Source organism: Lissotriton vulgaris, chromosome 11, assembly GCF_964263255.1.
Source record: "Lissotriton vulgaris chromosome 11, aLisVul1.2, whole genome shotgun sequence".
NCBI classification, from domain to species: domain Eukaryota; kingdom Metazoa; phylum Chordata; class Amphibia; order Caudata; family Salamandridae; genus Lissotriton; species Lissotriton vulgaris.
The window spans coordinates 1,075,769,406-1,075,795,243 of record NC_141699.1 but is presented as its reverse complement, the minus strand read 5'-3'; the positions used below and the strand labels follow the sequence as shown (position 1 = coordinate 1,075,795,243).

Sequence of the window (25,838 nt, the reverse complement as noted above, 5' to 3'; positions counted from 1 at the left end):
AGCCTGCGGGAGTCGGAGGCCCCCAAGACTTTTGTAGAATCTTCACGGCTGAGGGGACGCTTTTCGAGAATGGGACCCAAGCCCTATCAGGGAAGCGTCCGAGTTCCAAGGTGTCCCAGGGCCATTTTAGTGGACCAGGCCCAAAACCGAAGAGCCGGCCGCCATTTTGAGAGTCCTGTGGCAGCCGCCTATCGCTGCACCGCAAGAGCGGGAGCAACTCAACTACATGATGAGCGAGACGCTGTAGTCGCAAGAGCGGGCGGTAAACAGCTGAATGGCGGAAGAGGCACAGTGTAGCAAAAGCGGGCGGAATGGCAACTAAAACGGTAAAGGGGCGCCCCACTATAGCTTGTCTTCAGGTGAAACGGATTGTGGGACAAGGTCCAGAATTGAAGAGTCATCAAAAGGCAAAAAGTTCCGCCGGACCCCGGGAGCCGGCCGCCTATGTCGGGGGCGATCTCAGGCTACACCAGTGCTATAAGACTTGGGGAGGGTGTCGGAGCCAAGCGTCTTCTCCGAGTCCATGGCCATCACACCGCCCAAGTTTTCTAATGCAGTCAGGTCCACAAACGACACTCACTTACTTTGAGAATAGTGAAGCTGCAGTAGGTGGAAATAAGCTTCAGACAGTGTTACAAGCGCTGCTCAGAACTCTGAACTATGGCACCCAACATCCAGAACTTATGCTATTTGAGAATGGCAGTGACATCGAAGCATCTCAGGGACCAAAACCATTAACGTACTTTCACGTATGAAAATCTTACTTGGGGAGGGGGCAGGAGCGAAGCGCCCCCTCCCAGTCAGCGCCACCACACCGTATGTTGAAAATTTGAAGCCATCGTTCTACAAAGTCAACCAAACTTGGATTGAAAAATCTAGAAAAATGTACAAACTGAAAACCAGTTTTGGTCTGCATAGCATCAGTAGCAACGCTTGAGTCAGCTTTGTGTCAAGCCGCCATTTTGATTCAACAAAGCACAGGCATTGAAAAAGGCTCAAATTCAGAACTCTAAACTATGGCACCCAACATCCAGGAGCTTGCCATCCGGATCTTGGAGCCTTGTGCTGCTTTCGATCTATTCACACATCGGTCCACTACTGATATCATCTTATAAACCAACGTTATGTAAATAGTTTTTTAATAAAATGTTTTACCCTGTTTCTTTGCTGGTGTGTTGTCTATATTTTTAATATTTGCATAGGGTTTGTCGTTATTTTGTGCGGGATGGGTGATGGAGCCGAGCTGTCTTGCAGCCCTCATGGTGTGGAGCTCAGTTCATCTCACTATTTTCGTATTTCTCATGTATGGTTGTTCCTAATATTTCTATTTTAGCGAGGTCAAAAAAAGATCCAATTAGTGGCCTACTGATTTTGCTCGATTACTTTTATTTTTTTTTACACGATTTTTCACTAGCTGCAAAGACTAAACAGAGTATTGCGACTTTGTGCTTGTTTGTAAATAGAGAATGATCCAAAGAGAACCAATTCTAAAACAGTAAATGCTTGGACAACAATCAATCAAATGGAGAGACAAGCAGGCACGACGGATTAAAAAGGGGGGAAAGGCTTGCGTTAACTACCGTTCACTATCTGCAAAGAGAGAGTACTACTAAGACAAAAGAGGGGAGGGGGGGGGGGGTGCAGCGTTCAAAGCACATCAGCGTGCATAAATACGAAAATGTTTTCATCTATCACGTACTTGACATTTTAAAGCTTTTCATATTTGCTATTAAAAAACCAATGAAATTCACAGAAAAAACCATAGGTTATAGTGGATATATAGTTAGGAATTTGCATTTACAAAACCTTGAAAATTCAATGAAAAAACCATTGGTTTTAGGCCATATATAGTTAGGGATTTGCATTTACAAAACCTTATTTTACTCGCATAAAACCATTGAAATTCCATATATAGTTATAAGCGCTAACTATATATCGCGCACCCGCAATCCACTGCTGATGATGTCACATATTACATCATTCATGACATGGTTAGTGACATCACTGATGACATCACTGATGACATCTCAAATGACATCACTGATGACATCACTGAAAACATCTCATTTGACATGACTGATAACATCACTGATGATATCATTCATGTGATAATACGATGAACCTCTTCAGACTCTAATATAACCTTAGATACAATCAGTGTAAACAGACACTCACAGACTGTCACTCATCCATGGAGTTACTCACACACCTAGTCAGTCATGCAAAGAATCAATCACACCTCCATTTCCTCAACTATACAGTTATACAAAATTTACTTATTCAAACATATACTAACACATATTTACTCTATTATACAATCCCTGATACAAGTTCACAATGATCCATACAGCCACTCACACATTCACTGGCTCTTATGCACAGTTATTTATATATGTCAACTCTCACATGTACTGTGTTTTACATATGTACTTACTTTGACATGTAGCACTGAGATATCCATTCACTCTCCAATGCACTCATGCACACAGTCAACCGCCCATACAGCTGTTTCCACATGCACTTTTGAAACCATACATCTAGTGAATCAACTGCTCACACATCTATGCACAGAGTCATACACCTCCCAGCCACCTACACACACACTCAGTATCCCATACAAATACTTGGGCAACCAATCAATAACCCATATAGTTACTCATATAGCTACTTATCAACACATGCAACAGTTCACAGAACAACAGACATAATGATGCACAAATTAAGACAGTTTAGTCACTAACCCATGCACTCAGTGAGACACATTTAATCACTCACTCATACAGTCAGTCATGCACCTACTAAATCCTTCATCCAGACACTTATATATCCACTCATTCTTCCATATGTAAGAGATATTTTAACTTTACAGAAACATACAGTCACTGCATGTTGTCATCAGTGATGTCATCAGTGATGTCATTTGAGATGTCATCAGTGATGTCATCAGTGATGTCACTAACCATGTCATGAATGATGTAATATGTGACATCATCAGCAGTGGATTGCGGGTGCGCGATATATAGTTAGCGCTTATAACTATATATGGAATTTCAATGGTTTTATGCGAGTAAAATAAGGTTTTGTAAATGCAAATCCCTAACTATATATGGCCTAAAACGAATGGTTTTTTCATTGAATTTTCAAGGTTTTGTAAATGCAAATTCCTAACTATATATCCACTATAACCTATGGTTTTTTCTGTGAATATATATATATATATATATATATATATATATATATATATATATATACACCAAGGTATATTGAAGAATGAGTGGGTGTATAATTGTCTGAATGAACGATTTATTAGGTGCGTGACTGACTATATATGTGAGTGATTAAACGTGTCTTACTGAATGAATGGGTTAAACCTATGTGAATGTCTGTATCAGTCTGTCAGTTGATATGTAAGCAGCTGCATGGGCTGGTGAGTAGCTACATGAGTGTCTATATGGGTTATTGATTGGTTTTCTGAGTATCTGTACGGGTGCCTGAGTATCTGTGTGGGTAGTTGGGGGTGTGTGCATAGATGTGTGAGTGGGTAATTCACTGGGTGTGGGTTCAAGAGTGCATCTGTGAAGGACTGTATGGGTGGGTGAGTGTGTGTATGGGTGTGTTGATGAGTGAATGGATGTCTCAGCGGGACATGTGTGAGTAGCTACATATGTGAAAGGCAGTATATGTGAGTGTTGAAGTATATAAATGACTATATGTGAGACTGAGTGATTGTGAGAGTGGCTGTATGGATGAGTGTGTGCTTGTATTTTGGCCCGGGGACCCCATGCCCATCCCCCAGGTCATCGCCCCATTTTACATTTTTTTTAAAAATTATTAATAAATAAGGAGGGGCGCGTGGCCAAGGGGGCTGTGTGGCCCCTTTTCCTGAGCCACAATTGGCCACAGGAACCCCAACCCCTGGGCCTGGCCTCGTATTTGCTTTAATTACAGGAGGATGGTGCGTGGACCCCTCCCTAGGCCACTTCTGGCCCCACAGATCCATTCCCCAGGACTAGCCAGTCTTTATTTTTTATTTTAGAGGAGGGCCGCGTGACTCCACTCCTCAGGCCAATTATGGCCCCCGGGACCCATCCCCTGGGGCTGGCCCTCAAGTTGGGGACCGTGGGGGAGCCCCAATGACTCCATGGTTACTGCTGGCTCCCTGCCTCCTGCGGAGCCGGCATTGCTTTTGGGCTAGGGGAGCTGCTAAGATATATATATTCATATAAAATTTGACACTCAGCCAAAAATCTCATGCTGGAAGGAAATTCAAACATTATTCCTTATTACACAATTTACTAAATGCTCAACACTTAATAGCTATGTAGGAATAATTCAATCCATGATAGATGGAATAATACATTAATATTATTGCTGACCTCCCTGCTTTATTAAATTACGCTGGCAAGTCAATCTTATTCCACTGGATAAATCCACACAGCGATGACTGGGCAGCAGGTCAGCTATGAGAGATCAGTTATGTGTGTAGGTATATCCCCTCAAAGAACACTGTAGAGACATAGTTGAGAAGTGAAAGGTTTTTGTTGTACACTGATATACAGAGTACCCATCCAGTAACCGGTTGAGGCTAACTGACAAAACCAGGAGTTCCAATCCTGCTTCCTGGAAACCTTCACCACATTCCAAGCATGGAGGTTGTGGATGGCATGAAGTTTCAGGGCACCACATGTGTGGTGGCATAATGTGCTGTGAAAAACGTATAACAACCTAAATGCATTTTCCCCAATATATCAAAGACAATGTACCAAGGACCCCATACTAAATAACTGCAACGAAACAACACCAAAGTGAATATAAAACCAACAAGTTATCTAAGAATTGATGAAGGGTTGTGCAGTCAGAATCCAATGTATGACCGAGACAACATCATAGAATGAAACCAAGATATATAGGTAATGACAAATAACACACTTACAAAAAAACTTTTTGTACAAAAAATTGGCAAAGTCCTAATCAATATTTAATCCATTATGAACCCTAGAGTCTAAGTTCAGAATGTATTTCATCTACAGCTGTCTTAGCATCTTCTCTCTGTTTCCACCCTGATCCAATTTGAGCACACCATCAATCACAAAATTCCCGATAGGGTTAAGGTTACTGGAATGATTTTGTTCAAAGTGCCTAGCAACTGGATAGCTCTGATCATTGTTGCTAATAACTCTCAAATGTTGAAACACCATTTTGTGGACTTGTAGTTTCGTGCTCCCCACATTGCAGCTTGCAGTCACATTCTTACACGTAGACTGCAAAATCGGCTCTGCAGTTGTTCACTTCTGATATGCATTGTGGTTTCTCAAAAAAGTGGGTCATATATTCACTCATATTTTTCCCAAATGTGCATGCTCTACATGAATTACACTTGTAAAACCCAGGCTTAGGCTTCAACCAACTACTAGTGTTCACCACCTCAGGACTGACTTCATCAAAGCATCCCTCATGGACGGGGCTTTGCAAAATGTTGTAGAAGGTCTGTTGGGTAGGGAAGGGCCAAGAACTGGATCTCCCTGCACTAGAGATCAATGTCTCTTACAGATGGTACATAACTCCTTCTCTTGCTTACTGAATATTAAAATAAGTCTAGTTATGGACTCTTCAGCCTTATGCCCTGATTAAATAGTAGTTCTTCCCTGATCATCTTATTAGATTTATGTATTGTCGTATCCAAAATTTTCTGAGTATAGCCTCTCTCTAAGAATCTAGCAGACATTTTTTCCTGCATCGCAGCAAACTCTGCCAAATGGCTACAGTTCCTTCTCAACTGGAGCATTTCTCCGTATAGGATACTATTTTTGAGGTGTTGGGGATGAAAGCTACTTGCGTGTAAGGATAAGTTAACTGCAGTGGATTTCCTATGCAAACATGTTTCAATCTTATTATCCCTGAAGTAAACTCTTAGATCCAAAAACACGACCTCTTGATTGCTTATATGAGCCACAAATTGTAGATTCACAGTATTATTATTGATGGTCTCGACAAACCCGAGCCAGAGTGAGAGATGGTATTGGAATGTTGTTGTGACTGTCATGCGTGGACTGCCTGTGTGCCTGTGTGGATGAGTGGGGACAGTTGGAGATGGGCTGAGCAGCTAGGCAGGCTGCTCCTGTTGGGGCTGGTACATGGCTAGTACCTGACTAGAGCTGGCTGAACTATGATTGATACTACCCTGAACTGGAACCAAGAAAGAAGACTTAAGAATATACAACATGCTTTCCAGTGTCTCTACATGCAGGGTACAACAAGGAGCTTCCCTTCTTAGCTGGTCTATCTCTGCAAAACTAATTTTAAAACTCCTTCAAACCCCTTCATTTCTTTTTGATGTATTTTTAACTTTAAAGGAAATAAAGTTATAGAAATGAGATGAATAAAAAAAGGTACTCTATTTAAATCCAATCACAAACATGTTGGCCTACTGACCCCAGCTGGTCGCCATTCCTGTGATGGCATTTAATCAGAATGAGTTGCAATTGGCAACCTACCGCATCATTATTGGAGGTGGGTTGCAGCGCCTGTCACTCCAAATGGTGATTTTGCAAACCAGCCTACTAGCACTTAAGTAGGTTTGCAAAACCAGAATCTATTAACAAAAAGTTGGTGTGCAATTTTAAACTCTGTAAAATTTGCCCTTTATGCTTACATATGCAACTTTCCATGGTGAAGGTCTAGTCTTGATAAATATCAATACATCCAGTGTAATATGTGTATGTTATGTAACATGTAACATAGCATGTACTGGAGGCTACTCATTGGATTTAAGAATACAGATATTGCCATCAAATCAAAATGTTGTCATCCGCATATGATCCTTTACATGAGACTCACCAAAATGTATATTTACTGTTTCTCCTTCCAGGCCACTGGGGACCCTCAGTCTACTTTTGACGAAGAGAGCATAGTCCAGGTGGTGGGTGACCTCTTCTTGGCAGGATCAGAAACCACCACAACCTCTCTTCTTTGGGCCCTACTCTACATGGTGGCCCACCCTGACATCCAAGGTGAGATGCTTTACTTTTTGTTTATTTTCCTTTTTTATACTGCAACTGTCCGGGAACGGCTGGCAGTGCACTGTACAGAACAAACAATTTAGAGGAAATACATCATTTACAGAGAAAATGGCAAAAAGCTCCTACGATAATAATGGCAAAAAGGAATAACTGATAATAGTGTTGAGACCCCAGCAAACATCTTCTAAAACAATAAAGTCCCTTTATTCTGCCGCACCACGGCTATGACCATGGCATTTGATACCATCCCAGAATAGGGTAAGTCATTTACAACCAAAGGTATGTGTGTGAAATGTTTTTCCTGGCCTGGCGTGAATTTATGTCTTGTTGTTTTTCGAAATAATCTCCATTTGAGCACTTTGTTTATTTGTAGTGACCACGCACGGTGGTGAGTTCATAACAAGTTTGGCATAGATAAAACACCTCGTTAACCCCTTCGCTGCGGCGGGAATTCTGCCGCAGCGCTAAGGGGGCGGGGGGGGGGGCGAGCAGCGCTCGCATGCTCGTGACGGAGCCGCTCCGTCACGAGCCGCGGTTGAGCTGTGCTCGTGACGGAGCGGTTCCGTCACGAACGCGCCCGCTCAATAGAACGCGCCGCGCAGGCGCGCCGAGCGGGCCATGACGGAACCGCTCCGTCATGAGCACAGCTCAACCGAGGCTCATGACGGAGCGGCTCCGTCATGAACACAGAAGGGGTTAAGCACAGATGCTTTTTTTCTTGAACACTAGTAATTTGTTTAATTAATGAACAAATATGTTCTTCTTTCTGTTGGGTATCCTGAAGGATAACACAAGACAGGTAGGAGAGCTTTATGCCTCTTTTTTGCATGGAGTGCATGCAGTAGGTAGGCAGTGAATAGGTAGGCCCTGAAGTATACTGTAAACCAGTTCGGCTTGAAAAAGATGGTTGAAACATGTTGGCAATTTAATAGGATGAGTGAATCATTGTACTTCACCATCAATCCTTCTATTAATTACTTGTAATCACATCAAGGGTACCCTCCAAATAAAAATATATTTTGGGTTTACCCTTAGATATTTTTGACACTGGATCCCTGCTTCTGTTCAGATAAACAATTATATAAGAACTCCCAATGTGGTTGAGTCCCCCAGGGTGGTATTCACCTACTCTAGTGTGGAGAACATTCCTATGATGTAGCTTGACACAATCAGTTGTGGGTGAGATTTCTTCTCCAATATTCTTTGAATATCTCGACTCTACAGCGAGTCTTACAAATAAAATTAGATTGATTGATTTAGAGGGACTTTACAGATTCAAGCACCTTTTGTGAAGTAATGTTATAGGAGGTTGTGCTTTAAGTTAGATCCTCTTACTCTTCCTTTGTGAATATGTAACTTTGTATATACCTCCTAGACAGCATCACAACAGAGGGTCTGTGTGCTGGCAGGATGTGCCATCTTCAAAAAGCACTCGTTACATCACATAGAAATACCACGCATGCCTTTACAACGCACGTTCTACTACGCAATGTCAATTACATTACAACGCCAAATTTTACCACAACTATACCTTTACCACACATGCCATTTCAATGCAAAGGCGTGAGTGGTAAAGTTATACTCATGGTAAAAGTTTGCAAGGTAAGTGACTCCAACCTACCCTCTCCCTACAATAACACTACACTACCCTGCACAACCACCAACACAACAATAAATCCTACAACACTACCCTACACAAACTGCACAACACTACCCTAAACCCTAAAACTCCACCCCCTGCACACCCCTCCCCCTACCCCCAGTCCAGTCCCTACACTCTAACACTACCCTGCACGACCTGCGACACTACCATAAACCCTAATACACTACCCTAAACTACACAAACACCACAACACTACCCTAAAGCCTAACACGCTACCCGCAGCATGACCCCCCCTTCCCCAGTCCTGTCCCTACACTCTAACACTACCCTGCACGACCCCCCTACACTACACTAAACCCTAAAACCCTACCACACACTACACAAACACAACACTACCCTAAATATTTAAAATACTACCCCCGCACAACCCTCCCCCTACCCTAAACCCTAAAACACTATTGTACACTACACAAACACCACAACACTACCCTAAACCCTAAAATACTACTCCCAGCACAACCCTCCCCCTACACACAACCCTCCACCACACAAACATTCCTACCCTACTTCGACACTACCCTAACCCCTTAAAAAGTAACCCCCACCCCAAGCACAATCCCCCTTACCTCTCTCTCCTCGTGGTTTCTCTCTCCTGGTTCCAGCATCATCAGAGGGGCGCTGCACGTCGTTGTGAGGAAATGGAACAGCCCAGTTTTCTCACAGCGATGTGGATAACCATTACATCACATGCTTTTTATAAGCGCATGCGATATAATGGTTTGCGTTGTAATAGTATTTGTTGTTACACCGCATGCGTTGTTTCGTATGCAATGTAACAACTTACGTGGTAAGAGCCTCGTTGTAATGGCTGTTTTCCGCCATATTTGGTAGGATGTGAGAGATGGAGCAGTCATCTACCACAGTTGCACTTCGAGGGCACTGGCTTGGCTCATACACCTCTGTAGGGGGAAACTCTAGAAGCTTTTCCTATTTCCAAGTGTGCACCAAGTATAAATATGAAAACATCAGTACCAACTCTTCAGATCACTTCTGAACCTGTGGAAGACTCAGAAGAAGGACTGCTCTGCTGCCCTGCTGCAAGAAGGACGGCCCAACTGCTTTGCCGCCCACCATGAAAGAACAACTGCTCTGCTACCCGAGATAGAAGGACTGGATCTGCACTTTGAATCCAAGACCACCAGAGTGACACCAAGGGCTAGTTGGCTGGCCTCCTGTTCTGAGCTACAGGGACTCGGCAAGCTCCATTACTATTAAACCCAGTATCTGGACTCTGCCTGCTGTGGCTTCTAACAGCCCAAGTGGTGCCTCCCCAATCCTGTACCCCTGGAAGCAGGGATAAATGTTCTCTGCCAGCCCAGATGTCATCCCTATCAGAACCGAAGCAGCACGAGTTTCACTATGCCAAGAATTGTGGTTGTAGCTTGAGTCCCCTAAAACTCAATTTCTCGGTGTCTGGTACTGAAAGTACCTGGATGCTTCCATTGATGCAGTTATTCAACCATACATTATTCTACACAGTTATTTATTATGCGAATACGCACTCACTTGCACTCAGCCGTACACTTCTGCATCTATTCATCCTCTCATTTAATCAATCTTTCATTTGCCTCTCCACAATACCACACACTCAAACCCATCAATCTGGCACTTTACAATATTAGATAAACAGACTGTTCTGCTGGTGTGAGATGGTTGTGAAAGTGCTTCATTTATCAAATTAAAAATAATATTCTGTTACGATTATGGAAGAAAAGTTGGACCTCTTACATATGAGACCAGTAGAAACAGATTGAGTTTCAGGCTTGCCAGTGCTAGCATAACAGTTTTAGGTCAAACAAAGGGTATCAATGCATTTCTTTAGTTGTTAAGTGCCTGCCTGCTGTACAAGTAAGACACACCCTGGCAAGCCTCTAGTACTATCAAATGCACTACATTAACTATGGGCTCCCAACAACTAATCTAACATGGGATTACTTGGCATTAATTATTTCACTCTAGCCCAAACTAGGAAGAATGCTCTTACTTTAGCTTCAAAGTTTGTTCCATTTGCTGGATTGTTACTAACCTTCTCTTCAGCAGTGGCTGTTACTCAATGTATTAGTGTCTATTTCAAGGAGATTTGTCCTGCGGCTAACGCCTTGAGTCTGCTATGTGGAGATAATATTTTGTTTGACATATTGGTATCCATTTATGAAAATGCAGCTCAGTTGTTTGAGCATTGTCTATACTCAGTGTCTCAAACTACATTCCTGGAAGGATCTATACTGATTTTCATCCATCCAAGATCAAGAAAATAATTGCCTTTTACAATCAAATATAGATTTCAAAATTGTGTGAAAAACAAAGCAATACATCCATCACAGAGCTGCCAATGTTTGTACGACTACTGTGACCAATACTTTTGCCAATTCCACATTTATAAATAAGGCCACTCTGTATTCTGTGGGCCATGTTTATGGCCAAGTCATGTAGTGCAGCAAGTCACATTTCTGCACTGTGTGATAGGGAAAGGGTAGGAATGTGCCGTATTTAAGGCAATACAGCACATTTCTGCCTTTTCCGCCTGCTCTGACGCCCTTTTGGCTGCCCAGCACATACACAGGCACCCTTGCACTATATTATAAGGAGGAGTGTTTGTGTTCAGAAAAGGGCACCTCTTGCACAGAAACAATCCCCTGTGGCGTTGTCCTCTCTCTGTGTGCTGCAGAATGCAGCACACATAGTAAGAGGAAAATACACAAAGAAATAAACATATTTCTCCTAGTTATGCCTCATCTAGGAAAGCTTAGGTTTTTGGGGCATTCCCAGGTTCACCACTTCTAGTACATGTGAGAATGCATCAAAATTCATGGATGTTGCCCGGGAACATCCATGCAACTTGCATTGAAATGCCTCCTTGGCACAGAGTAATGCAACATTGTGATTTGCGTTGTGTTGTATTACTCGAGATTTGTGTGGCTTCATAAATCTTATTTTTAGTTTGCTTTGCTCTTGTACCACTTAGCGTGATGCAAAAGAGAGGCAAAGGGGCTTGTAAATATGCCCCCGAATTGTTGTAGACCATAACATTGCCCAAATGGGGGTTCTTTCTAATATTTATCTAGTTTCATGTTCTTAACTGCGTGTTCCACATGCAAAGAAGTGTCACTCAAAGTGTCTGTCACATATGACACTGAAATGTCACACATAGGCACACAGAAAACATGAAAATGTCACGCATGATCAAGCTCAATTGTTGTGTATCGATTTAGATTCCGTATGCATTTCCCAATTCATGCCCTTATATGGGAACAATTCACATTGCCCTGATATAGGGATAGAAATCCAGTCCTTATTTAGGCATAGCCCATGCTATCCAAATACAGGCATGGCTACTTACATTCGTTCATCTACGTTACAACAATTTCTTGGAAACCCAGACTCTTAAGCTTTAGGGACTTCCCCTTGCCTGAATATTAATTTCTCCAAGAACTCATTTATTATGCATGAACATCTATTCCTTAGGGGTTTATTCATGACGTTCATATGCCCGACTTTTACGTCAATACTGGCATTCCTAAACACCTTCAAGGTATAAATATACCTTCACTTGCTATGGCAAAGCACGGTGTGGTTCGGTGCAGTTCGACTACCTACTTGCACGATGCAGCTCACCACAGCAAGTATCGAAGGATCCAACTCCCCAGCTGCTGCACTGACTAGAAGCTGTCATCCTCCTGCCCAGAATCCAGCTACAGTGTTTCTGACTCCCCTTGTGGGGTGTTGGGAAATTGAGTCCCGGGAAAGAGATACCAACTGCTCTCATTCTAAGGTATGGAGCTGATTAGAACCTAGAGAAACCTTTGGCAATTCCTAACAAAACTTAGCTATAGCAAAGACAGCACCTACTTTTTCCCTCGTACTAGACCTAGGTTAGGTACATTGGGGTAGACGTATTTTAGAAGCACCAGTTGAGTATTTTAGCCTGTGGTATTTATGTATGTATTTTTATATATGTCATAGCAACAGACAATGCTATTACAGTATTATTTTATATTACTGTTTACACTGTACGTATTATACTTCACATTCTTTCTAACGATTGTAGCAGTTCACCTCTCCTGCATGAGAAAGAAGACTGTTCAATAAACCCTTTTTTAGTGAAACGCCCGCCTCTCTATTTTTGTGCAAACTCTGTAGGAACGAAGCATGCACGATTGACTGAGTGAAATAGTTATCTATCGTTTCCACAACTCTGAAGATATTGTTCTGGTTCTAGGGAAAACAAAGTTGTCATGTTTATGCAGTTGTCAGAGACTAATCCCTTCCTTCTTGTTCATTCGAGAAAGTTTCGAGTGACGTCTGAGTTAGCTGGCACACACACAATTAAGTTTAATATACTCAATAGAGACATACAGACCTCAGTCTTATGTCAAATCCATAGTGTATGGTATTCCAATGCGCAAAGCCTATTAGGGATATAAGAACTACACTACACAATAATTGACAGCTATCGCTTCTTATGGTGGAAGATGTTCAATCATGGATTCACCTCTGTATATAGTATTTCCTGTCAAAAGGTGAAGTATTTTCCCTTCCTACCCAGGTTTGATCAGGGCGACGAATGACCGTTCACAAAATCTCCATTATCAATGGTCTAAATGGACAGGAATTTACAATTGACTTCCCTCAGGGCCCTGTGTGACCTGATACCCTCTTTTTGGGTTTTATTGGAAACCTTTGCTTACTGTAGCGCATGTAACATGAACATTTCTTTTCAGACAGAGTCCAGAAGGAACTTGATGCTGTTTTTGGATCCTCCTTGGTGATCTCCTATGCAGATCGGGAAAAGCTTCCGTACACCAATGCTGTGATCCACGAGATTCAACGCCTCAGCAGTATTTCAGCTGTGGGCTTACCACGAGTGTGTGTGAAGCAGGCCCCTGTGCAAGGCTACCAGATTGAAAAGGTCGAGTAAATGTAAAATGCGGCCAACATGTGACGCAAATAGCACTGTAACTGCAATGCATGTTGTTGGTGTGTGGAATGTGGCCCAAGATAAGATGCAAAACAACATAAAAATACCATCAATTAAGGGAAGACAGACTCAAGTGAGTGCTAGAATTAGAAAATGTAGAAAGATGTATTACAAAATTCAAAAGGTGCAATACAGAAATTGTGAGTTCAGAAACTAAGTCATTGCCATGAAGGCTCTCGCTAATAGGGCAATACCAAAAAATAGGCAGCACCAGGAGTTATTTTAAGTCCCAAATGAGCAGGAAAACCAATAGGAAATCCGACAGTATCCCTAGTTGCATGGGAACGTCTCCCAGAATTCTGGCTCACCCCTAAAGTTAAGGGTTTATATAAGAATTGTTTCTCACAGAACATAATGAAAACTCCAGATTGTTCATGGTGTGAACAAAATAATTAATATTTCCACAAATCAGTGTACTGAATTATAGAGCAGCATAATGTGTCTCATAGCTTTCCCACCTAAGCAATCTCCTTCTACAGGAATATGGGATCAGCCCCCTCTATGCTAATGCCATCTGGAGATGACGGAACAAACTAGTGACAAAACTACAGTGAACTATTCTGAATGATTGCAATACAGGAAGCAGGCACAAGAAACTGAGCCCATGTTAGAGACACTTTTTCAAGAACACATAATTCAGAAAGCGACAACCATGACTTCCATGAATACATACAGCAGAAATGATAAACAGTGAATGTGAAGGGTGAGAACAACATGGCACTGAGCCAGACTCATACTGGACATCCCTCGGCAAGCTCACATTTCCAGCCACCTGAAAGGCCTCCATTGGCTCCCTGTCAACAAGAGAATAACGTTCCGTCTCCTCACCGACGCACACATAGCCCACTACGACCTAGGAGACGAATGCCTCAACACACGTCTATCCTTCTGCACCCCCTCCCGACAACTCCGATCGTCCAATCAAGCCCTCGCCGCAATTCCGCGCATCCACAGATCCACCATGGGGGGAAGATCCTTCTCCTACTTAGCGGCCAAGACCTGGAACTCTCTCCCCACCCACCTCTGCCTTACACAGAACCACCTCTCCTTCAGAAAGCAACTAAAAACTTGGATATTCGATAAGTAATACACCTCCCTCCCTCAAGCACCTTGAGACCCTCTGGGTGAGTAGTGCGCTATACAAATGTTGGAACTTGAACTATTACAATATAGTTTCAAAGGCAATAGCATCATATAAGTGTACACCTGTAAATTTGAGTGTCGATCCATTTTCAGCTTGTTGTTAAGCATGCACACAAAAAACTTCTACACATCATCTACTTTCATGCACTTCTGCAGGGTCATACCCAAACTTTTTGCCTTCATCCTCCAGTTTTCGGAACACGTTTTTGTTGGCGCTTTAGGACTCTCCACACTTTACCACTGCTAACCAGCACTAAAGTGGCTGAATTGCTGCATTATATATGTATATATATATATATATATATATATATATATATATATATATATATATATATATATATATATATATATATATATATATATATATATATATATATATATATATATATATATATATATATATATATATATATATATATATATATATATATATATATATATATGAGGTACGTAGAGCTCCCAAAGTAAACCAATGCAGCGAATTATGCCACTCAGGAAAACCGGAACCAGCAATTTTTCTTTATTGATTGTTAGCCCAGCACCAGTCCGCCATGACACGTTTTGGCTAGAGATAGCCTTGATCACATATATATACACCACCAGTCCCGCCTCTTCCTTCAAGAACGGGTCCGACACATGCATTGGAGCAAATCCAGGTAAAATTTACTGCCACCATCAGGAAGACACAGTTCATTAAAAACACCTGGCAGACGCGTTTCGGCGTTTGCCTAAATCATTGCCAGCTTTGTGTTTTGTGCTACGATGGTTTTGTGGGGTGTAAGCTGCTGATCATACTCCCATTGGAGTCTGGTTAATCCAGTTAGAGGCACTGTTCTTTCCACCTCCTTCGCAGTCCTTGCTATGAATCCTGGTTGATGTAGTCCCATGCGTCAGCGTTTCGATCACATGTCCACCGCAGACAGTTTGTGCAGACAGCCTTGTTGCAGACTCAGGCTCAGGTACAGTGACCGGTCCGGGCACTAATTATACCCCAGCATTGCCAGCTAGCGCGTCCGCCCACTTTCTGCTGCGGGGAAATATATATATATATATATATATATATATATATATATATATATATATATATATATATATATATATATATATATATATATATATATAGATAGATAGATAGATAGATAGATATATTTATATATATATATATTTATATACATATCTATTTATATATATATATATATATATATATATATATATATATATATATGTATATTTCTGTTCAGCATGTAATATGCTATTTATTATCATTGCTGAGTGTGGGAGGTGCCAGAACTACTCTATAACTCAGCAGGCTTGTGATGTAGTGATTGACAGAGAAAGTCGCCTGTTGTCCACTCTCCGCCCTGACTTTATCAACCTGGTAGTATGGGGAAAAGTCATGAAGAAAGGAACAAGGAGGGAAAGAGGCATATATGAGTGAAGATTTTATTGTGGATATGAGTTAACTACAAAGAGCGTAGATAAGTAGGATGATGTTATGGGTTGGAATCAGTTGACATATATTTCTTTCTTTGCAGGGCACTATGGTTTTGACCAATCTAACCTCTGTTCTGTATGACCCTAAATACTGGGAGACTCCCCGGCAATTCAACCCAAGCCATTTCCTCGACCAGGAAGGGAACTTTGTCACCAGGGAGGCATTCTTACCTTTTTCAGCAGGTATCAATTTGGTTGCAAAATGTTCACTGTTTTAGGTCTGGCTTTATCCCAGACCTTTTGATTTATTAACATATTTTTAATACACTTATATTTAGGGGCCTTCAGCCACCTGTCTTCATCTACTGGTCTGTTGTTGTATCATTCACATTTTGCTTCCGCCCACTGCAGCATATGTCATGAGGCAGTGGGTCAGCCTACTTATGCCACTGGTTAAATTCACCTTGAGTGACTGAATTTTGCTATCTCACAATGAGCATATCTGCACACAAGCTAGTTAATTAACAAGTGCTATTAAGGCACTTGATTCTATAACGTAGATGATTTTGTTGATATCAGGAAAGGGAGTCAAGTGTAGTTCTAGTCTTAAAAATCACAGTGGGGTAGGTAGCCTTAGACTAAAACATTTTTAACACAATTCGATAGGATTTAGTCTAGCTTTTAGGTAGTTGTCTATACCATACCTTTTGTAGTTTTATTTTAAGCTCAGTTGGGCTTTTGCGTTTTTCCTTATAGGTGTTTGTTGCGGCAGCTGCAGCTAGGAACTCAAAAATGTGGACATGAAGAACAGTGAAGAAATCAGTATCACTTCTGAATCCTTCTGATTGGATTTTTAAAATTGACACAAAGCTAGGAAAAAACTGGTTAAACACAGGTCTTATCTTTTCATCACCGGCAAATCTTCCTTACTTAAAACATTGCGGGCCAGATGTACGACCATTGGCATTAGCGACTTGCAAATTGCGAAAAATTGCGACTCGCAATTTGCGAGTCTCTAATGCAAATGTACAAAAGTGTTAGAGACACTGTTTGCAATTCCCAATGGGGTGGCAAATTCTATGCCTCGTAATTTGCGACCCCATTGGGAATGACTAGCCCTCCCAGATATGGTGGCCTGCTGGGCTCAGCAGACTTCCATGTGTGGGACTGCTTTTAAATAAAACATTTTTTTTAATGCAGCCGGTTTTCCCTAAAGGAAAACGTGATGCAGTTAAAAAAAACATTTTCATTTAATTTTTTCAGGGCAACCACTGCCAGCCCCATAAAAATATTTTTAGAGCCAGTCACAAATGGGAAGGGGTCCCCTGGGGACCCCTTCCGGTTTGTGAGTGGTGTACCACCCTTCTGTGAATGGTGGTGAACTGCGACTAAATTTGCTACTGCAATTGCGGTCGCAAAACAGTCACGCATGGCATTTGGGGTCACTATTAGGAAGGGAACGCCCCTTCCTACCAGCGAGTCGCAAATCCTATTTAGCGAGTTGCAAATAAATTGTGATTCGCTTAATAGGGTTTGTACATGGCCCTGTAGGTTTCTGCATGCGCAAACGGGTCTCAAACCTGTTTGCGCATGCAAAAATGGATCACACATCTGGCCATGCGTGATTTAAATTCCACTCTCAATAGTTAGAATAATGTGTTGTGGATTGTTATCACTGCCTGGCCTGGGTTTAATTTGAAATCCTGTAAAATGTTAAAATAGTGAATGTGAAAAAGTGTATAATCCGTGTCTGATTCTTGGACTGTTGTTTTGAACGTTGGTTTGGTCGGTTGATCATTAATATGTTTACCATTTAAAGGATAAATCCCAAGGTCCATTAGTTTGCACTAACCAATACACCCAGACAGGTAAAATTTTTGACTTCAAAGAATGGAGCCAGGGCAGATTATTGTTGGTCCCTACTGTCTGGGGAACGTTTTGACCTGGTTTGAGTAAATGATTGTAAAGTCACCTGTCAGCAAGATCTTATAATTTGGTATTAAACCTAGTATAGCTTCGACATCTTCCAGGATAGTTGCTAGTATCTTCTTGTACAAAAAATACAAAAAGGGGGCCTGAGGAGGTTTAAAGGACCAGCGAGGGAAAACTCTCCAATACAAGACTATGAAACACACAAATAGCCCTCAGAACCGGGGTCGCACAAGGCACGTGTGTGTGGGTGGAAACAACTATACTAGAAGGAGTGAGGGGGGGGGAGTCCCTTTTAAGGATGGATTCAATCAGACGCCAGCGGTGTCATGCTTCATCATCGGGATACCTCATCGCGTCACGAGCCTAGTCGTGACCCAGGCTACAACTCCCTCGCTGTGAGGGAGGAGCTCAGGGATGTTTTTTGATACAAGTGGTGGTCCTAAAACCCAATGTGAGCATAGTGTGTGGTGGAGGGAGGGCGGTGCTAGATAAACAGTGGTTAAAACTAGCTACGAGGTTAGCCTGACACAGTTTATTTTTGCTACCTGGTGCTAGGATTAAAAACAAATAGTGAGTAGTGTAACTGCTGACATTAGAGGCTGTTGCACTAGAAAGTGATCAACATGTTTCAGCCTATTGACCAACACAAATGTCATGGCTTTCATCAGGATCTCTTAGTTAATCTACTGGTACGTTGGTGAAGATTGGTGATAAAAATAAATGTGTCTGTGTGTATATTAGAGATAATTAAACCAGTGATCCGGCAGTTCAGCAGATTCACCAAGCAAAAGTCAGGTCATATCTGTACTTGGCAGGTAGCCTAAGGTACTAACGCCAGGCCAACCAGTCAGCTTGAGTGTGACCATGCTTAAGCTGAGCAGTTGGACTGGCTTTAGTACACATGCTACTTAAATTCAGTGGTAACATGATGTACCACAATTCCATCCTTTTTTCAATCAATTTAAAAGTACTCAGTGGAATTCCCTTTAGCCATGATATTGTGTTGCGAGGGTGTCGATCCGCTCACAGCGTCATCAATAAGATGACTCTTTAATGTATTCCCAGTGTCAGAACTAATGTTCTACAACACCCCTGATTTAAGTTGTTTGCTACAAATAGTTTTATTAGTGGCTGTTATGCTGCAGCCTGCTTATTGCATTACGGGAGTGCCCCTTAACATTTCTTTACATTCGGAAAGCAACAATCATAATAAGTGTCATATCAGAAATAGGCAACAATTCCTGTCTTTTAGTCTTTATCTCGTCTGAAAAAAACCCACGCATTAAGTGATCTCTGCAGGTTTCTGTCTTTGAGTATCTGTCATTTTAGAAAGGTATTGATTATAGTGCTCATAGCATCCAGGACTGGATGGGTCGGGGTGGGGCAAGTCATCACCCTCTTATCCCATTATTGGGTTTGAGACATGCTGCTTAGAATTGAATGCCTTTGGGGTGCCATTGATACCTTTTTTGTGAACCTTGTGATCTTTCTGATATGGTTGTCTCTTGTAGCTGCTGCTGGAATATTGATAGAGTACCATCTGATAACCCTTTGCTGGGGCAGCTGTGTGCGGTATAAGTAAAAATAACATAACATAACAAATAACATAACATAACATTTATACTAGTCAAAACATTTGCTAAATTCAGATCATCTATGGAATTGCCCTTATATCCTGAACATTAATATCTAAAATAAGGGTAATGCTTCCTCTTGATCATACCTCTCTGCTACATACATATTCATCACATGAATCATCAGACAGACCCGGTTGTGACTGCAACTGAAGCGCAATATTTATTTTGGGGTATGACAGTAATTTGAATTTCCTTTGAAGGATGATATTTTTCTTAAATTACTGATGCTGGGTCAGCGGTAATTGGCCAGGACTTATATGGTAATGCGACCCAAAACAGGACATGGTGGAATGTTGTGAATTCTTGTTTTTCCCTTGCTCATTGGTGGCTTTGGGTGGGATGACAGCAACACCTTGCTTGTTGCTGTTCTCTTGGCAGATCCCTAAGTGCTCTATGGGCATCGGATCAGAGCCCCTGAACGTTTTTGGCCCCTTGTCTTAATCTTATGCTTTGACTCTCCTTTGGTTCAACATGCTGATTCCAAGCCAATCAAATATCTCTGTTGGGAAAATACTTCTGAGAGTCTCCTGGGCGATGCCAATTAATCATAGAATCTCATAACTTAATTGGTATTAAAGCCGCATCAGTCCACAGGCTCTATAATGCTCAAACCAGGGGTCCTTTCTTAATTGGATAAACACACTGCTCTGAGAGGCCTCAGTCGCCTCCTAGTCCATAAGATGTCACACCCACAGTTGCCAAAACCAACCCTTTGGAAACCAGAGAAGCGGCTCCTTCGCTATGGCGGAGGAGCATCGCCCCCCCACCAGCAGCCAAAAAATGAAAAATATAACAATAATCAACCTGTGTTTATTATCGTTTTTTATTTTTCTCCTCAGCATTCCCTAGGGGATGAGGCCACAGAGATGACAGGCAGAGGGGAAGTTGTAGGTGCACTGGTTGTCAGTGCGCATGAGGGTTTGGCCGGCCGTCTCAGGCTGGCCAAACCCTCGTGCCCGCTGAAGCTCTCTCCAACCCAGATGCATTCCTGGGTTGGAGAGACCAGAAGGCACAGGCTCCCAGTCTTACAGGGAGCACAAATCATCAGCACTCAGGCCAATACTGATGCTGCTTTCATGAAGCGTCTGGATTGAGCTGGGGAATTCTGGGAGCAGGTGCCTGCAGTGCACCGTGATGGAGTCAGAGAGGAGTGTCAGAGCATCGAACAGGTAAGTTATATTTTTTTGTTGTTGTTCGTCCCTGTCCCCTCCCTCTGCCCGCTACTTTGAAAGAAACCGCCCGCTACTGAAAGAGACCGCCCTTCCACATGCCCAAAATTCTCTCAGCTCCCCAAGGGAGTAGGGCGCAGTGGCCCACCTTCACCGTGGGTTGGAATTATTACTCTGGCTTATGGCAATCCCTTTGGCATGGCCTCCTTGTCCCCCTGGGGTCTTATCTTGTAACAATCTCGGTTGTAACGTCATTACTTGACTCTGTGACAAGTGGTCCAGGGGCAAAATGTGACTGAATGTGGCTGAAAGTGTAACTGATGATGACTGCTGATTTTCCTTCAGTTTTACTTCTGTATGAGTGAGTGCGTCTGACACACAACCTCCTATGCGGGGAAGGGAAGTCAAAATGTATTCAAATCACAGGACCAAAAAAGTTAAAAGATGCACATGGAACTCACTTCTTCAGTGATCTCTGCCTCCGTCCACAAACCAGAAAATAGTTTATAACTAGGAGTTAGGGGCTTTATTAGATTACAATTTAAGACTAAATCTGGAAGAGTTTGAGGATCCTCCCTAAGACACAGTGAAGGGGTTCCAGTCGGCACCGGTGGGCCAACGGATGGCCCCTGGTGCTCTTCACGAAACAAGTGCACCATGAATTGCTTCTCTTCGGTGCCTCTGCAGGTCCCTTAGTGGAGGGACCCACTGGTTATTATCCCAGCCAACGGAATTCTCAAATATAAAAAAACTGTGCACCGACCACTAGTAGCAACGTTGAGTGCTGTGCAGCAGTGCTTGGCTTACTTCCTCCCTTTCTTTGTTCTAGGATGGGAGACAAAGACTTCCGGCTTTGTCAGCGGTGTGTCGAAGCATTGACGAGCATCAATGGTCAAAGGTTTGTGGGCAGGCACATTCAGTGAGAGAGGAAAGAGGAATGTATGACGTTACATCGCATACATTCACTACACATGGCTTTACAACACGGTCGTTACAATGACCGTGTTGTTACCACGTGTGCCATTACATTCCAAGTCGATTCAACGACCTGCTGTAGGGGGCACACTGGACTCAGGAATAGTATTAATTACTATCCCTACTCCAGTTTGCGCAACAGCAGGGAGGTGTTGGATTTAAAAATCCAATACATTCCCTGGTGTTGCATGTCCCTTACAGTAAGTCGTTGATATGATTTGCAATATAATGGCACGCATTGTAACAATGCGGTCGCTGTAACAACTGCTTTGTAAAGTTACCTCATTTTGTTTACAGCGTCGTAAATGCTGTTTCTCAGTAAAAAGCTGTGTCCAAGCTTTTCTTTCCTTCTCTCTTTTGTTCCCTTTCTTTGTTTCTTCCTTTCTTTCTTTATTTCTTTCTTTCTTTCTTTCTTTCTTTCTTTCTTTCTTTCTTTCTTTCTTTCTCTTTCTTTCTTTCTTTCTTTCTTTCTTTCTTTCTTTCTTTCTTTCTCTCTTTCTTTCTTTCTTTCTTTCTTTCTTTCTTTCTTTCTTTCTCTCCTTTCTTTCTTTCTTTCTTTCTTTCTTTCTTTCTCTTTCTTTCTTTCTTTCTTTCTTTCTTTCTTTCTTTCTTTCTTTCTTTCTTTCTTTCTCTCCTTTCTTTCTTTCTTTCTTTCTTTCTTTCTTTCTTTCTTTCTTTCTTTCTTTCTTTCTTTCTTTCTTTCTCTCCTTTCTTTCTTTCTTTCTTTCTTTCTTTCTTTCTTTCTTTCTTTCTTTCTTTTTTCTATTCTTCGCTCTTTTCTTCTAACCTGTCTTCATTCTTTCTTTTTATCCTTTTTTCCCTCCTCCCTCATAAGCATGAGGCTTGCAGCCAATGCCAGAATTATTGCCTTTTTAAATAGTTCCCTTCAGTGCCAGGGAGTACTATGGTAATGTGTGGTTTTCTTGGGAACAAAAAGACTTTGACTGTAGCAAATGATTTTTCTTTAGTCTGATGAGGACCCAGCATATTCCCAAACAATAAAGTTTTGCAAAACCCATAACAAAACACGAATAGCCAGAAGCCTGACTGCCAACACCAGACCTATTGTCTTTGCCAATGCTTGTTTGAACTGAGGATCAAACTTACTCTTTACCTCTTCTTCCCTCTCACAGGGCATCGCATGTGTTTGGGGGAAAAGCTTGCGAGGATGGAACTCTTCATCTTCTTCACTAACCTGCTCCGGACTTTTAAGTTTCAGCTCCCTGAGGGGGTGAAGTCTGCCAGACTCGACTCTGTTTATGGATCTTTAATGCACCCTCACCCATACACGTTGTGTGCTGTTTCACGCCTGAAAACAACAACATAAAAGGAGGGGAGTGATGGAGAGGATGCAGGTGTTGCAAGAACTTTCTGTGTGCACCCCTGTTAACTGTATGCCCATTTTCCCTACGAGTAAAATAAGCAAATAACTGTATGGATATTACCTGAGGTTCTAAAGTTCTATACCTCCCGGTCAGAAGATTGTATGCAATACCTCTATTGTATAAATGGATAGCATTTCTTCTATATCTTTGTTCATAAGTGCAATAAATGACTGATTTTTTAAATAATTCTGTAGTCTTTTTAAACTTTTACCAGTATTTACGCTACCTTGTCCCATAGACACAATCTCTCTGAATAGTTCTACTATGGCATACGTTGAATAAATAAAGTCCTGATACCAACAAAATTAATAGACACAACCAACAGACAGAAGAAATAGACCTTCCCTGTGGTTTGTTTTCACTCCTCCACTAGGAGCGATTTCTGTCATCATTACACCAACCCTATAGGATGCATTTTACTCATGTTGTACTGAATAGTGTCTTACTATCTACCTAGTAGGTATAAGCCTCCAAGTCCTAATAGTACTTGTTGTGTGGATAATGTCACGATGATGTAATGGGAAGAGGATGTGGTGTGACAGCTAGAGCTGCAGATTGGGCTCCAGGTTCGAGTCTCATAGTCGCCTCAATAGCCTGTGATTCTGTGCAAATCACCTAATATCCCACAGCCTAAAAAATGTATGTGTCCTTGTGTCACCCAGCAATTAGTTACTAGGCCTTTGCACCCCACAACTGTTTGCTGTTCTGTCCTTAACAGGCAACCACCATACCCAGCACACTGTCTGGTGTTTTAACTTCCATTTAGTTTGCATTTGATAATATTTGTATCACTAACATGACAATTCTGTTTTACATTTTCTACAATAGTTTAGAGTATAATAAACTCCCACTGATAAAATTGCCTGTTGTGTGTATTGGTTTGGGAAGTCAGTAACGCTGTAGGCCCCTCATGTTCCATGTTAGTTATCTGGCAGGTCTGATATCTTCCAAATGCTGCTCTTCCAAATTTGTACAGCCTGTAAGTAATGGTATGAGATCTGTCAGTTTTCATTTCCCCTAAGAGACCTGGCTATGTCCAACATCCTGGTCTATTCAATTCAATTCAAATTTATTGTCATAAGTTAATAAAAACCGTCACAATATTACCAGATAATACAAGATAATTAAACCATTGTAAAACATACTTCATAGTTGCTTTACAATTTTGTCACTTTCTTTAGAGTTCACTTTGTTATTTCCGCGATATAAAATGTAAATTACTATCCTCGAATCCTGGCTTATTTAAAAAATTCCATCTTTACAAATACCATGCTCTAACAGCAAACTCTGAACATCTACTTAAAAAGTCAGATGGTTAATGTTGACCTTCCATTTTACACCACACATACTGCTTCACGAAGTTCCTTTATGTGCAATTGTTTTCACGGTCCAAATGATATAAAACTACAACATAGCAGAAAGCTTCAAGTTATCTAATTCTGAGTAATACAAACTTCATTTTATAACAGTGTAAAGAAATAACAATAATAAAGGAATGGTACAGCCTTCCACATCAATGTACAGATGTTTACCACCATCTCCAACAATCTCAAACAATAAATTATTTGCTGAGTATTTGCATGAATACATGAATAATCAATTGTTGACATAAAACTGGAGAGGCTTAACATTACATTCGAACAACATGACTGACAATTTAATCAAAATTGTACTCTAGCCTCTTCCTGCATTGAAATCAATCTGCACCAATTAAAAATAGTATAAGCATGTTAGTTCTGCGCCTAACCGTATCATCACCTTTAAATACAGTTTTCCATCTCTACCTCAACACTTCACCCAAATTCAATGTAAACCAAAATATGCTTAAGTTCAAATTCAAATTCAAAAGATAGCTTTATTCGGTATTTGACAAACACCATATAAGCAGACACAAAAAATACAATAAAAGCTCGACTTTTAACACATGGATTAAAAAGGGAAATCATTGCAGCAAACTCTTCTTCATTACACTTGGCAATCAAGTAACCTAATATTAAAAGTCATAAAATCATTTCATAAAAACATTTGGTACAAAAGGTAAATTCCTAGGAATTATTAAGAAGGTTGAGGTAAATATTACATATTTATGTATTATGTGGTGTTATTAGGCACAGAATAATACTCCAACAAACCCTCAGCCTTCTAGTCATTTCTCATGGTTCCTCTACATTTTATAATGAATGACAAAAATTTTATCATCACTACAATAGTGAGCTCGTCTTGGAGCAAGTACAATCTATGAAGGGCAGTCTTACAGCTTCTCAAACCCCACAGTTTTAATAGTGGCAGCAAGTGTTTTTTCCTCCCCCACTGATAATACTTACAGAAAAGAATACAGTGTATATTGGACTGGGTGGCTACTCCGTCACACGGGCATTTCATCAGATTCCCAGACCAATCATTTGGGGCAGGGAACGTTATTAACCTATAGAAAGAGTCCATCCTCAATCGTGCTAAAAGCATTCTATGATAGGATGAAAAATTTGGCCCCAAATAAGGATGA

At 41.4% G+C, this 25,838-nt stretch overlaps 1 protein-coding gene across 1 annotated transcript in view; it reads left to right on the top strand.

The window, feature by feature from the left end:
• LOC147684143 (cytochrome P450 2J5-like) overlaps positions 1 to 25,085 on the top strand; it is a 96,704-nt gene extending 71,619 nt beyond the window's left edge. The window contains exons 6-9 of the mRNA XM_086944534.1: positions 6,869 to 7,010; positions 13,404 to 13,591; positions 16,339 to 16,480; positions 23,084 to 25,085. Coding sequence (XP_086800660.1) covers positions 6,869 to 7,010; positions 13,404 to 13,591; positions 16,339 to 16,480; positions 23,084 to 23,277 — 666 coding nt within the window. The 3' untranslated portion in view covers positions 23,278 to 25,085. The remainder of the gene's footprint in view (positions 1 to 6,868; positions 7,011 to 13,403; positions 13,592 to 16,338; positions 16,481 to 23,083) is intronic.
• The last annotated feature ends 753 nt before the right edge of the window (positions 25,086 to 25,838 follow it).